This window comes from Rhinoderma darwinii, chromosome 4, assembly GCF_050947455.1.
Source record: "Rhinoderma darwinii isolate aRhiDar2 chromosome 4, aRhiDar2.hap1, whole genome shotgun sequence".
In the NCBI taxonomy this organism is placed as follows: Eukaryota; Metazoa; Chordata; class Amphibia; order Anura; family Rhinodermatidae; genus Rhinoderma; species Rhinoderma darwinii.
In genome coordinates this window covers 143,069,181-143,085,364 of record NC_134690.1, presented here as the reverse complement: position 1 = coordinate 143,085,364, position 16,184 = coordinate 143,069,181, and the positions used below count along the sequence as shown (strand labels likewise).

The window sequence follows — 16,184 nt, the reverse complement described above, 5'->3', positions numbered from 1 at the left end:
GTCTTCTATGAAGCCCTGCCTGAGGCAGAGCTTCATAGGAGTACCAAGATGGCGGACCTGGGGGACTTAGTCAGACCCCCAGGCAGCAGTGTGAACCAACGGCTCCCCCCGATCTCGCCGCGGGGGGGCAGTTGAGACGTTACGGGGGGTCGCCCCCCTGTTTTTAGTAATTTAAATGCCGCGATCTCTATTGAACGCGGCATTTAACGGGTTAAACAAGCGGGATCGCGCTAAAGAGCGATCCCGCTCATAACCCGGAAGTGTCGGCTGTAACACACAGCCGACACACTCGCTCTATGGAGCGGACTCAGCCCGTGAGCACGCTCCATATTCCCCCACCCGGCGTGCACCGTATATATACGGCGGATGTCGGGAAGGGGTTAATTGCGCATGGTGCTTTTTCACTCCTAAGCTCTGTCATATGTTCAGTAAAAAAAAAAATAGGGCCTCATGTCGGGTGTTTCTAAAACCGGGAAACACAGCATAATAATTACAGAGCTGTCTTTTCATAGTGGCACAAGCTGAGCATAACATATTGTGCACTGAAATATGTAGAATATTTTCAATTTTTCACTTTGCAACATTTACTGAGCTCTAATGTCTGGAAAACACCTGTGTGGTCAAAATGCTTACTTTATCCTTAGATTAATTCCTTGAGGAGTGTAGTTTTCAAAGTAGGGTCACTTCCTGGGAGTTTCCACTGTACTGGTATCTCAGGGGCGCTTAAAATGCTACATGGTGCCTAAAAAAAACATTTTAGCAAAATCTGCGCTTCAAAAGACAAGTAGTGCTCCTTCCCTTCTAAGCTCTGCAGTGTGCCCAAACAGTCGTTTGCAAGTACATATGGGGTATATGTTGGGTTTCTAATATATGCACTGTTGTGAAAAAGTATTTTCCCCTTCCCAATTACTACTATTTTTGCATATTTGACACACAAATATTTTAGTTTATCTAACTACTTTTATTATTAAAACAAAAAATTATGGTTTCTAAATAATGATTTAATTTATTGAAGGCAAAATGCTGTTCAGCCCTACTTGGTTCTATGTGAAAAAAAAAGTAATTGCCACATTATAGACTAAATCAGCCAGTTAGCCAAATTAAACATCTACAATTGAGTTCAATTTTGCCAGCTATACTCAGGCATAATAACTGCCAGACCTGTCGAATCTAAAGATCACTTAAATAGAACCTGTCTGGAAATGTGAAGTAGGCTGGAAGGTCTCAAAAAGCAGCACATGATGCCAACCTCTAAAGAGATTTAAATACAGTTGCCAAACAAAGTCATTCAAATCTATCAGTCTGGAAAGGGTTACAAAGCAATTCCTAAGGCTTTGGAACTCCAGTGAACCACAGTGAGAGCCATTATCTGCAAATGGAGAAAACTTAGAACAGTGGTGAACCTATCTAGGAGTGGCCAATCTACCAAAATGTCACCAAGAGCGCATCAACCACTCATGCAGGAGGTCACAAAAGAACCCAGACAAACATCTAAAGTACTACAGGCCTATCTTGACTCAAGAAAGACACTGGGCAAAACTGGCATCCATGAGGGTGTTGCGAGGTGAAAACCACTGACGACCAAAAAAAAAAATACAAAGGCTCATCCTGCATATGCCAAAAAAATCTATATGAAGTCATATTTGATAGAACCATGAATTCTGCTCTCCATCAAAAAATCCTAAATGAGAATGTCTGGCCATCAGTTCATGACCTAAAGCTCATGCATAGTTCGGTTATACAGCAGGACAATGATATGAAGCACAAAAGCAAGTCCACCCCTAAATGTCTCAAAAAAACCAAAATTAAGGCCAAGTCAAAATCCTTACTTGACTCCCATTAACATGCTGTGATAAGATCTTAAACAGACAGTTCATGCTTGAAAACCCCACAATATAGCCGAATTAAAACAATTCCGTAAAAAAGAGTGGGCCAAAATTCCTCAACACGATCTGTCGTAAAAAGTGATGAAAAAGCTGCATGTACTCCAAAATGGTACCAATAAAAGCTACAAGTCGTCCCGCAAAAAAAAAGCCCCCATACAGCTGCACCGGCGGAAAACAAATACTTACCAGTAATTGTTTTTCTGGAGCTAATGAAAGCACTCATGCGAGGAGACCACCCATCCCAGGACAGGAAACCTGAGGGAGATAAAGAAAAATGTTCATACCCCCACCACACCTCAGTGATTTGTAGGAAAAGAAGTACCCAGAGGAGTGAAACAAAAAATAAAAAAGGTATCTTGAAAGATATACAAGAGGCAGATATGAAAGGGACCCAAATCCGGTAAGTTATATCCCTAGTCTGCCTAGGCCAGATCCTGACCTACAGACCACCACACGGAGGAAAGGATAGAGTGTTAACTGACAATCTTAGTGCCGAATAAAATCTTATAAGAATAGGGAATATATAGGGTGCGGTTAGAAGCTCCAGAAAAACAATTACCGGAGCGAGACTAGACCAGTAGTCATCAGGGAGTGACAACAGACTGCAGGACTTTCAACCAAAGGAAGCATCTGCTACAAAAAGAACCTGCAGTTGATAATGTCTATAAAAAGGTATGTGGAGAACTCAACATAGCTGCCTTACAAATCTGAGAAAGAGAGGCTCCTGCTTTCTGAGCCCAGGAAGTGGCCTGTGACCTGGTTGAATGAGCTCCAAACCGAACTGGTGGAGGAAGGAATAAAGACACAAAAGCTAAATGTATTGCCTGCTTAATTTATCTGGCAATGGATACTGTAGAACATAAGCCAACTGAACTAGGTTCTCCTGGGCCACCTAGGAGCAATCAGAATCACTGCAGCCCTGTTTTCTCTGGTTTTCTTGAATACCTTAGGAATAAGACAAAGTGGTGGGAAGGCAAATCCCAATTCCTGACCCCAGGACTGACTCAAAGCGTCCACCGCTAGAGGATAATATCTCAAAGGTTCAGAGTAAAATTTCCCTACTTGCTTGTTCTCCCTGGAGGCAAAGAGATCTATCATAGGAAGACCCCCATCTGGAAACAATCTGCAGAAAAATATCCCTGTTCAAGCACCACTCGCCTTGCCTGATTCTGCCCCTGCTGAGGAAGTCTGCAACATAATTGTCCTTTCCCCTGAGATGAACTGTGGATAAGCTGTTGAGGTGGAGTTCCACTCAGAGGAAAAATGACGGTTAGTGCTTGGAAGCGAGGTGCTCTTCTACCTCCCTGGCGATTTATGTAATCCACTGATGTTGTGTTGTCTGAATAAATTCTGACCCTTTCCCAGTAATACGGGATTTGCAGCTAGGAGAACCTTCTTTATGGCCATCAGTTCCTTGAGATTTGTGGGGGGAGGATTTGGTCAAAAGATTCCATCTACTCTGACCAGGATGTGAACTGACCAGGGCACGCCAGACTGGAGATTCTCTATCTTTGTCCATCAAAGAAGAGAGAGTCTCACCTCTGAAGAACGGTGAAAATTGATGTCCAAAGAGAGTGGGTAACATCCCAAAGGCCAAGAATCTCCCCCTGAAGTGACCTTGAGTGATGCTCAGCCCACCTTATTGCTGGGATAGCTGAGGTCATAAGTCCTAGAATGAACATTGCTTCCTGGAGGGAGCACTGGTGGGAAAGAAAGAGATCCATTACTCTGTTCTTTAGGGACTGGACTTTGAGGTGGGAGAAAGCACTTCTGACAAGTGGAGTCTAGCTGAATTCCCCCAAAAACTTTATTTTGGAGGGGCCTAGAGCTAATTTTTCCCTGTTTATATTCCATCGTATGTGCAGAGGGTAGAGCAGAGGAGGTGACAGTGGTTGGTCAAAGATTGGTGACAGGACGAAATCAATAGTATGTAGTCTAGATGGGGTACAAGAGGTAACCCCTGGATTCTGACAAAGGCCGCTATTTCAGAAATTACCTTCGTGAAAAATCTCGGGAGAACCCAAAGGGAAAAGCCTTGTACTGGAGATGGAGAAGGCTTCTGTTCATCCAGACAGCCAGCCTTAACACCTTCCCGACATTTGACGTATCCATACGCCAAAGTCGGGTAGGGGAAGTATGGAGCGGGCTCACGGAGTGAACTTCAGAGTAACGAGCTTGAGCGCGATCCCGCTAGTTTAACTCGTTAAATGCTGCGGTCAATTGCGACCGAAGCATTTAAATAGTTAGGAAGAGGGGGGCGACCCCCTCTAACAGCTCATCGCATCCCCCGCATCGCAATCGCGAAAGGGCGATGGTTGCTATGGCTGCCTGGGGGCCTAATGAAGGCCCCCAGGTCCGCCATCTTTGTACACCTATTAAGCCCTGCCTCCGGCAGGGCTTAATAGTTGCCTGTCAGAATCACGATATACTGCAAAACATTAGTATTGCAGTATATCGTGCAAGCAATCTAACGATCGCTGGTTGATGTTCTCTAGGGGGACTAATAAAAAAAGTTAAAATTAGTTAAAGTTTTTTTTTTGTGTAAAAAAAAAATATATATTAAAAGTAAAAAAAACAACCCTTTTCTCATTTTCCCCCTAGAGCATATTAAAAAAAGAAATAAATAAACATAAGTGGTATCACCGCGTCCGTAAAAGTCTGAACTATTGCAATATATCATTATTTAACCCGCATGGTGAACACCGTAAAAAAAAAAAATTGTAAACGCCAGAATCTCTATTTTTTGGTTACCTAATTTCCCAAATAAAAATTAAACAAAAAGTGATCAAACTGTCACATGTACATCAAAATGGTATTATTAAAAACTACAGCCTATCCCGCAAAAAGCCCTCATACCACTTAATCAACGGAAAAATGAACAAGTTATGGCTCTCGGAATTTGGCGACAAAATACATTTTCTTTTTTACACTTAGGCTTTTACTTGTAAAAGTAGTAAAATATAGAAAAAAACTATATATATTTGGTATCGGCGTATTCGTATTGACCCACAGAATAAAATTAACATGTTGTTTGAATTGCACAGTGAATTCCGTAAAAACGGCGCGCAATAAACCATGGAGGAATCGCTAGTTTTTTTTCATTTTCTACCTCACAAATAATTTTTTTCCCGTTTCCTAGTACATTATATGGCAAAATAAATGGTGCTACAAAAAACTACAACTCGTCTCGCAAAAATCAAGCCCTCATAGTACTATATCGACAGAAAAATAAAGATGTTAAGGCTTTTGGAAGGTGGGGAGGTGAAAACTAAAATGAAAATCTGAAAAAGGGCTGCGGCGGGGAGGGGTTAAAAACTTCTGGGAGGATGCATGCATTGGCATATGTTAATACACATCTCCTAGGTCTAATGTGGCTACTACACAGTGGGGGAACAGACTGATAGTTGCGGTATTAGTTTCCATTCAGAATTTCTTGTATGTTAAAAACTTGTTCAAGGACCCGAGGTTGATAAAAACCTTGAACTTGCCATTGGGTTTCTTTACTAGAAATAGGGGAGAGTAGAAACCCCTTCCAATCTCTGCCGGGGGAACCGGTACAAGCACCCCCTTCTGAATCAAGGCTTGGACTTCCCCTAGTAAAGCCTGTCTCTTGAAAATATCCCTTGGATTTTTTTGTTGGGATAAATCTTTCCCCAGGGGGTGTACATACTTATCATTACTCATGTATTGATTTGTCAACTGAAGTGCAGCAGCGCCCGTGGAGACTCCCTTTTCTTGCAAACCCAGCATACCTCTTGCGGTTTTTCCTTTGAAACACCGGCTTTGAGTCCTGGCAGCAGCAGCACCTACATTTCTCATTGCCTTTTATCATCCTACACCAGGTTAGTAGTATTTGCTTTTATATACTACCTTGTGCCTGGGTAATCTGCACTATGTGGCGCCGTGTTTTCTGTTTTTTCTTATCTCCCCAGGGGGTGAGAAACTCTAGTCTGAAACCCTCTCTTATACCCTCTAGTACTTTGCGGTTGGTTGAGATGTTTCCCCAGGCCTGAGGAAAAAAAAAGAGAGAGAGAGTCCCCTCCTTACTGGAGGCCTGACGTCATTGCTAGCTAGTTTTGTTTTTATCCTGCTGGGAAAATATAAATACTATACCTTCTTTGTTAAAGGGAACCCCCTGAGGGTCTGGATTTATTTTTAAGGAAAAAAATAACAATTCCCATGAGGGGGACCTGAGGGATGAAGGACAGGAAACCCCTTCTTTCTATCGGATGCCTTATATAAGATATCATCCAAACAAGAGACAATTAATAGATCTCGATCACAAGGAATCCCACACAGCCTATTTTTGGAACACAGATATCCCCTCTTCCATGTTTTAATCCACAGAGCCCTGCGGGCGGAGTTAGACATAGCTGCAGCCCTAGCTGAAAACTTTACTGCATCAGCCGATGCATCTGCCAAAAAGTCTGCAGCCTTTGCAAAGAAAGGCAGAGAGGCAAGAATTTGTTCTCTTGGGGTCTTATCTTTTAGGTGTATCTCAAATTGCACCAACCAGACCTTCATAGACCTAGCCACACAAGTAGCAGCAATGGTAGGTCTAAGGCTACCTGCCGAAGATTCCAAGGACCTCCTAAGGTAGTTATCTGTATTTTGTATCCAGGGTATCCATTAAACTCCCCAAATCTTCAACGGGGAGGACGCATTTTCTTGACACTTCAGCTACTTGGGTGTCCACACTAGGGGCCTTATCCCAAGTAGCTGAGTCCCTTTCATCATAGGGATATTTCATTTTTGTGCAGAAAGGAATGAAGAACTTTGTCGGGATTCTTTCATTCTTTGTCAATGAGGGGTTTAAAATTCAGATTTACTGGAATACCCTCTTTTGTCTAGGAATTAATGCTTCAAACATTAAATCTGACATGGATCTTGATTCCCTGACAAACTCTAACCCCATTGTTTCCCTAACTGCTTTTAACAATTGTTCAGTATCTTCTGCCAGGAGGTAATACCAGACTGTTCTTCATTAGAGTCTGATCCAGCTGCTAATTTGCCCTCATCTGAAGCTGAGACGGAGTCATCAGCACTAAAAGGGAGCAGAGGGTGCACTAGCCTGAAAACTCTTCCTCTTGAAAGCTTCCAATAAGGAAGCCACTTCATTACTTCACAATTTGTTTGATACTGTCTATTAAAGGAGGTGCCTGCTCAGCAATGACCCTATCCAGGCAGACTTGACAAAGGGGTTTGGAGTAAGAGGATAATATTTTTACAGATTCCACAAGTACTGGCTTTACTAGAGCTAGAGCTGGACTTCTTAACCACTTTAGTAGTCTATAAAAACATAAGGCATAGAAAACCATTAAGATAATGGAAAATGCATCTTACCAAATGTTCAGTGGATCTCATTATCCCACAGGACAATTACCGAACTTGGAGGCCTGGGGGTATCTGATGGGTCAGTGCTTCTTGAATGGACATCACCAGTATCAGACATGATGATTCACCACTGTGATGTCTCTGGTTTTATAGCTCAAAGTAATTACAGGCTGAAAATCTAGTTATTGCAGAGGATCTGCAGGAACTGGCTGCCTCCCTGCTGCCTATTTATTTAGCTCCCAGCAGTGCTGTGATTCCTCCCACCTGTTACTGACACGTCATACGCCACCGGAAGTGAGGTCAGCAAAAACCGGAAGTGTCAAAACCAACACCGGAAGTGACATCAGATGCCACCAGATGTTCCCGGAGACACATCTCAGACACTGTCAAGCCCACACTGAGAATCCTAGCGGCCCACAGTGTGTTCACCACTCCCCCAAGAAGGGAAGAGCCGCCACACAAGACACAGACAGGAGCAGACACAGACAGGAGGCAGCACACAGGGAAGCAGACTAGGTAAATAGGCTGAATTTTACAACTACTTATACCATACCAGGAAAGGAAGGCAAATTCATTCCAGCTTCCAGTCCTCAGCCTCGGGTGTGAATGAAAAATAAAAAAACTAGATACATATATCCAATGGGAGCAGAACAACCTAACCAAGGACAGGAAACCTGAAACGGAGGTGTGGAGTGGGTGTGAACCTTTTTATCTCCTCAGGTTTCCTGTCCTGGGATGGGCGGTCTCCTTGCATGGGTAAAGTCATGATCGATGATAAAATTAAAAAAAGTTATGGCTCTTCAAATATGGAGACACAAAAACAAATAATTTGAAAATAAAGTGTTTTTACTGTGTAAAAGTAGTAAAACATAAAAGAACTATATACATTTGGTATTGTCGCAATCGTAACAACCCACTGAATAAAGTTATATTATTTATACCAAACTGCAAATGGCATAAATTTAGGGCGCAAAAAAAGTGTCAAGAATTCCCCCCAAAAAAAAGTTAATCTATACCCCAAAATGATGCTATCCATAAATACAACTTGTCCCGCAAAAAAACAAGTCCTTATACAGCTATGTAGACGCAAAAATAAAATAGTTATAGGTCATTGAATGAGACGATGGAAAAATATAAAAAATATAAAAAATAGCTTGGTCATTAAGGCCTAAAATAGGCTGGCCACTAAGGGGTTAAACAAAATGTCACACATTACTTTTTGTACCACTATTTTTGAACAAAATTATTTAAAACACATTGAAATGCCCCCTCTCACATACCATGCACCACTACAAATTGCACGTCAGAGTCTCATTTTCCGTTTTCCGTTCCTGACTATTTATTATGTTTATTTTATTTATGGTTTTATTCCTTAGAGTCCCACAACATTTCTGTGTTTCCACACAATTGTAATATTTACCAATAAAAAGAGAGAAAGAGAGATGATTGGAGCGTGTGTGTGTGTGTGTGTGTGTGTGTGTGTGTGTGTGTGTGTGTGTAGTTGAAATTGTAAGGATGTGCAAATATTCTTTTACAAAAGCATCCTAGATATACAGTATTATTGAAAAACAAATCTGTTAAATTAAGATTGCAGCTTTGTAAAATATGGTTACATTCCAGCACAAATCATCCTAATCCTGGGGGTTACTAAAAACAAACACAAACAATAATTTACTTCTCTTTCAAATCTATAATTTATCACGCTGAATTCTTAGTTATTAATATACTGTAGAAAGAATTAAATAAGTCAAATAAGTTAAATAATGCTTTCATTAAAAATGGACATGTTATTTCCCGTAACTTTGTTTGGTACCCCTGCAAATTAAATAAATATAATATACTTATTTTACGTTTTGTAAATTCTAAAATAGAAATTTTGCAAGTGCAGCAAAAAAAAAAGTAAGATCTTGTTTAGAGCTACTTAAACCACGTAGTAACAAACTGCTGTAAATGTACGGCAGATGTGCATTCTGTCAATATGGCGTATGCTCAGGAGCTGAGCCTGTACAATACCTGGTGGTTAAATTTCTATCCCGGATGTTCAACCCTCTTAGATGCCGCAACCTTATTAAACTTAATTTTACTCTTTATTTTTCCAACTATGGGACTTAAAAGGAGTTGGCTGCTTTGGACAATACCTATTATTTAGAAGTGTCCCTTGACAATATGCCAGATCACAAAGTTTCCCCCTGCTGGAAACCCCAGCTGTAAAGTGTGGAAAACCTAGCAGTAAATGTTCAATTTCACCTGCAGCGCCACCACAGGAGAAATTGAGAATTACACAGTGCTCATTTAAATCAATTGATTGTCTGTGTAATGCAGGACAGGTCCTCCAGAGCCAGAGATGCTCTTTGTAGCTGCTCTTCAGACTGGTCAAGAAATGAGGATTGTGAACAGGGCACCCATCTCTATTAACTCCAAATTTCCTAATAGGGTATATGAAAATGGACATTGTAAACTAGACTTAAAGTCGCGTTAAATTAGGTATATAATGCTTTCGAATATTTTGTATTCCAAAGCATTATTGCCCATTAGTGTATCACTGACAGGCAAGCTATTAGGCCAGTACTCTGTTAGGCCCCTGGCTACCATGTTAACACATCGGCACCCATACCAAATCAGAGGCTTCTCCGATCCCGGACATTACAGATGGAGTCTGGCTCAATCATAGATGCCCACACGATTACCAAGACATACTATTACATTCTATTGCCGTTAAGTGAACGCAATTACGATATAATAAGTCTATTTGCAGGAAAAGGTTAGTCTTTTATGGAGTTGCAGACTTTTCAGGCATCATTTACATATAAGTTGGCATTAAATGTACATATTTTTTTTTAAATTGTTGATTGAAAAAATAATTCCCCATAGATTTTAAAAAAAATGTTAATTGTTAATGTCACACTCACCCTTTACCTTAAATGATTACTTTATCATGCAGGTTTTTATGTGTATGTGGATACCATATATTTATTTAGTATTTTTGTGGTCTTTTATTAAATAAAAATGTGGGTTTTTTTGTGTGATGGATAGGACAATGGACAGGCACCCTGCTGGAGCATATCTAGGTATCAGGTATGATGCAAGCAGTCATTAGCACTAGATAGACAGAGAGGTCATTGTTAAGCAAAGGAATTTTGAGCATTGATCATTCTTTAAAAGAAGCCCCCTCCCTTTGACAGCAATAATTGCTACTGATTGCCATGTTTAAAGGGTTATATGGCTCAGATCCTGGCTGTTGGCCAACTGAGTGGCCATCACAGCCAGCTATCAGGTACATGGGGAAGCGGTAATATAACACTCCCCACCCCCACATGATCAGAAACCATTAGGTGTAACAAATATGCAATGTTAGGGGACATCACTAATGGGGAAAATAATTTGACAGAAGTATATGTTAATATAAATTACTACTTCACTAAAATAAATAGTCCAATCCTTGTTTCTTTATAATTGTGGAAAATAGTATTCATCCACTAGATAACAAAATATCTTAAGGTTGAACTTGTAAAAATCTAATATATTTGGCACACAAGCTTAAAATGAACAGACCAGAGCTAAAGTGCTCGATTTAGTTTAGAAGCTCCCAGGACACTTTACAGAACATCAGGTCAGGTATAGTAAGATATTGAGAAAATGTACAATTATTTTCCCACTGAGCTGTCAAGGTACTTCATGCTGTGAATATCTAACAACCTTGTCTGACAGCCAGTATATGGCTTCAAGATTTTCTCCATCCTTGAGTTTCCTCTAGACATGATGGCTGATTCTTGTGTGTCACCAGGCTTTACGAGAAATCCCGAAACTCTTTTTAAAACAAATTAAGAATAAATGTGATGCTACATTTTACATTATTAATATCGCAGAAACAGCCTCTCCTTTATCTTTAGCAATAGTCATAAGTTTACAAAATGAGATCATTTTCTGAGAAAATGTGAACCTTAACATGTAGCCACATCTTTTAATAACATCGGAAAGATCCAAAAAATATTGGATTTTCTATTTTCCTGTAAGCATTGCAATAAACGGAGATGAAAAATGTTGTCTGCATGCTGTAATTTACTGGAATTAGTCATCCTACCATCTTTCATTCTGATACCACAGCTGAGCTCCATGACAATTTAGCCTTAATTCTAGTGATTCTTTGGTTGTGCTTCAGCTGCTTTTAAAACCAAATAGATTTATATTTTCACATTTTAAATATGTAACTGCTGTTTTCCAAGAACATTAAGTCTTCAGATAATAACCTGCCACCTTAACAAGACCGACTCTATTTCAGATTTAGGCTCCTGTCCACAGACCTCTGGTATTAAAGAGGCTCTGTCACCACATTATAAGTGGCCTATCTTGTACATAATGTGATCGGCGCTGTAATGTAGATTACAGCAGTGTTTTTTATTTAGAAAAACGATCATTTTTGACGGAGTTATGAACGATTTTAGCTTTATGCTAATGACTTTCTTAATGGACAACTGGGCGTGTTTTTTAATTTTTGACCAAGTGGGCGTTGTGGAGAGAAGTGTATGACGCTGAACAATCAGTGACCAATCAGCGTCATACACTTCTCCCCATTCATTTACACATAGTATTATCATTACACAGACAGTGATCTTACTAGAACACTATAAGCAGACACATACATTAACGTTACTCAAGTGTCCTGACAATGAATATACATTAACTCCAGCCAGGACAGGATGTGTATTCAGAATACTGACACTTCTCTAGTGTTTGTGGTTGATTTACAGCAGAGCAGGCATAGTCTCGCGAGATTACGCTGTAAGCAGTCATTTACAGCGAGACTACGCCTGCTCTGCTGTAAATCAACCACAAACGCTACAGAAGTATCAGGATTCTGAATACACATCCCGTCCTGGCTGGAGATAATGTATATTCACTGTCAAAAACACTTGAGTAGCCTTAATGTGTGTGTATGTGGCTGCATATAGTGTTCTAGTAAGAACACTATTGCAGAGTAAATGAATAGAGAGAAGTGTATGACGCTGATTGGTTAGCGTCATACACTTCTCTCCACAATGCCCACTAGGTCAAAAAATAGAATACGCCCAGTTGTCCATTAAGAAACTCATTAGCATAAAGCTAAAATAGGTCATAACTCTGTCAAAAATTATTGTTTTTCTAAATAAAAAACACTGCTGTAATCTACATTACAGCGCCGATCACATTATGTAGAAGATAGGGCACTTATAATGTGGTTACAGAGCCTCTTTAAGTTGAAAAAACATATATATATTGGTTTGAATAGAATATTGTTCATAAATTATTAAAACTACTACAAATGACTTATATAATATTAGTACTTTGGAGTTTAGGAAAACAAAAATTAGAAAATGACATATTGAAAAATATAACTATAGCATGACCCAGAATTGAAATAGGATTTCCTTACAATATGGGAATATATGCAGTCGGCCCTTGTAGAGCATTTGTAAATATAATTTTTAAAGGAAAATGGTGGTGAAAAACAAAGTCTCCCATTGTAATTACTCAATGGTTTCAATTAGGGTAAGGCTGGGTTCACACAACCTATTTTCAGACGTAAACGAAGCGTATTATGCCTCGATTTACGCCTGAAAATACGGCTCCAATACGTCAACAAACATCTGCCCATTCATTTGAATGGGTTTGCCGACGTACTGTGCCGACGACCTGTAATTTACGCGTCGTCGTTTGACAGCTGTCAAACGACGACGCGTAAAATGACTGCCTCGTCAAAGAAGTGCAGGACACTTCTTCGGACGTTTTTGGAGCCGTTTTCTCATAGACTCCAATGAAAACAGCTCCAAAAACGGACGTAAAAAACGCCGCAAAAAACGCCGCGAAAATGCGAGTGTTGCTCAAAAAACGTCTGAAAATCAGGGGCTGTTTTCCCTTGAAAACAGCTCCGTATTTTCAGACGTTTTTGGTCACTACGTGTGCACATACCCTAAGAAGTGCCCAGTGCTAAATGATAGGTAATTTGTTGTTGGGTTTTACTGCGGTGTAGGGAAAGCTAGAAGGCTTGCAAGAAAGACACTGGCCCTTATTTATCACACTGTAACAGAAAAAAAAAACTGTCCCTGTTGTCTGCAGCAAACAACCACATTGTAGCTTTCATAAATGAAAACTAAGCTATGGTTATTTTTTTTAAACAACAAGGACAATTCTTCGGTTAGTCAGCTTACATAAATTTCAAAAACTTACCATGATTAGAAGACTCAGATGTAAATGGAAATCCTCCGCTTTTTAAAGACACCATAAAAGCGTTGTCATTGCTGTTTTGTGTCTCAGGAATATCACATGGATCAATGTAAATAAGCACCCCTCCAAATCCAGTTTCCTCCAATAACGAAAGCTAGATTAAAAGCAAACAAACCATTAATTGACCTTATTATCTTTGCAAATTTTGCAATATATTCTTTACATGAACAAAAAAGCTGAAATTCCAAAACCCATTCGATAAACCCATTCGATGCTGCGAACAACAGTGACTTGGCATCTAAGGGTATGTGCACACGATAGCAGGCATTTACGTCTGAAATGACAGACTGTTTTCAGGAGAAAACAGCTGCCTCGTTTCAGTCGTAAATGCTCCTCCTCGCATTTTGCGAGGCTTCTCTGTTAGCCGAAAATTTTGAGCTGCTCTTCATTGAGTTCAATGAAGAACGGCTCAAATTACGTCTGAAAGAAGTGTCCTTCACTTCTTTTGCCGAGGTTGTATTTTTACGCGTCGTCGTTTGACAGCTGCCAAACGACGACGCGTAAATGACAGGTTGTCTGCACAGTACGTCAGCAAACCTATTCAAATGAATGGGCAGATGTTTGCCAACGTATTGTAGCCCTATTTTCAGGCGTAAAACGAGGCATAATACGCCTCGTTTACACCTGAAAATAGGTTGTGTGAACCCAGCCTAAGTAGTTTGACAGAGGGAGGGTCTCTCTCTGTCAGTCCTTTGGCACCCCAAGTCATTATATAAGCAATTGCATTTTCAAGTTCCTTTGTGGGACTTGTAAAAAATGTAAAATATAATTGAATTGTAAAATAAAATTAAAAAGTAAAAAAAACAAACCCTTTGTTCTTTAATTATAATATTTAATTGTTTAAAAATAGTTCACCATAACAAAAAATAAGAAATGACGAGCAGAATAAAGTTACTATATTGTTTTATTGCACGGCATATGACTAAAAAAAAAGAAAGCTGATGGCAGCTTAGCTATTTTTCCCCCATGCTCCCAAAAGATTATTTTAGGAAAAAATTAACCGATAAACTTTATGCAACCCAAAAAAGTTTTTGTTCTGGAATGGGGCATTGAAAGAACCAAAAAAAGAAACAAAATCACTCAGGTCTTAAAAGGACCAAAATAAGCCAGTCCTTAAAGTGTAATCACCGATTCAAGTTTTTTCATAACTCAATAGTACAAGCGAATATAAGAAACTTTGTAAAATATCCTATTAGAGAAAATGCCTTTCTCCAGTTATCAGGCATATTCTTCCCCCACTCCTCCTATATGTTTACTCACTCAAAATAACACAAAATAACACTTATAGAAGCAACATGAGGACAGTCTAGCTGTGAATCCACCACTGGCATAAGCTAACCATCCTTATCAGAAGCTGTAGCATGTGTTTGTCTCTCTCGCACCCTGCAAGGGTTGTTTCCTCCCACCTAGTTCCCCTACCGTTTCTATAGACTTCTATGGGCAGTTGGAACCTGATCCCTCAGTGAGCTCTCTTCTTCTCTTGGGATAAGTGCCTAATAAGTGAAGAAAGAGGCATTTTTGTCTAATTAGATATATTAAGTTTCTTAAATTTGCTTGTACTATTGACTTATGGAAAAAACAAAACTAAATGACAGTTAAACTTTAAAGGGGTCAAATTGCCCGAGACACTAAAATAAAGCGCTTATCAGAGTCCAGCATCTAAACCAGTATCAGCACCTTGGTTAGAGTGCCAATTGGTTAGACAAAGAAATGTAAAATTGCAACTCAACTTCAATGGTGATGTATGCCCCTCATCCCAGCCCTGCCAGTACCCAATATCAAATGCAGCAAAGTGGAAAAATCTATTTCAAACAAGCAGCTAAGCGAGTTTGTGAGTGTGAACTGGTCTAAAGTGCTCAGTGTGTTAAGTGTGACTTGCAATTCAGTGACTTTAGATTAAGTGAGTTTAGTAGAAATTTTTATTTGTTCATGGGTATTTTTTTACTTAAACTTAGACTAAGTATATTGCATTTTGCTGCTGTTGAAGTTTTCTATTAGCCACTATGAACTCTATTGGTGTCAATGCTTTACAGTTTACATCTTGTGCGATGCATGCTTTCCCGGAAAAAAACTTTTGAAGGCGAAAACTGCTGTGCAGGGTGTAATGTCCGTGGCTGCAGGCTATCAGCTCCAACCTCCCCCTGACAGCCGCAGCCACGAGCCGGCAAGTGCTGACCCCAGCCTCCTCCTCAGGAGATGCCAGCGCTCGCGTCCACTCACCTCTGATAAAGGGACAGCGCGCACACCGGAGCTGTGCCAAAGTCGTGCTGCGCTACATCCACATCTGACCTGCTTCACCTCACCTGACGTCCGCCTGCTACCTAAGCCCCAGCCGAGCCTGTCCTGCTGCTGTCTGAGCTGCCACTAGTACCTATAGAACTATAAACAATCACCTGCTCCCTGTTGGCCAGCTGCCTTACCGCCGAGGCTGTACGGCCCAGTGGGTCCACAGACACTTTGTGACACAGGGTGTGTGAGAATTGCTTATCAACACTGCAGGCAACTGACAACATTGAGAGGAGTTTGCGGCTAGCTGAGCAGACACTCACTGGTGTAGATGGGATGGAAATAGTAACAGAGGTACAGGTTTATGAGGCAGCTAGCTGGGTAACAGAAGGAGGGGTAGAGAGAAGACGGCAGAGACATTAGTCCTGATCTGGAACACCCCAATAAGTTTGCCAAGTTGGCAAATAAGGGGACATT

General features: G+C 40.3%; 1 protein-coding gene across 1 annotated transcript in view; it reads right to left on the bottom strand.

The window, feature by feature from the left end:
* NAALADL2 (N-acetylated alpha-linked acidic dipeptidase like 2) overlaps positions 1 to 16,184 on the bottom strand; it is a 710,493-nt gene that overhangs the window by 375,763 nt on the left and 318,546 nt on the right. Inside the window, exon 5 of the mRNA XM_075863660.1 lies at positions 13,425 to 13,575. Within this exon, the coding sequence (XP_075719775.1) occupies positions 13,425 to 13,575 (151 nt within the window). The remainder of the gene's footprint in view (positions 1 to 13,424; positions 13,576 to 16,184) is intronic.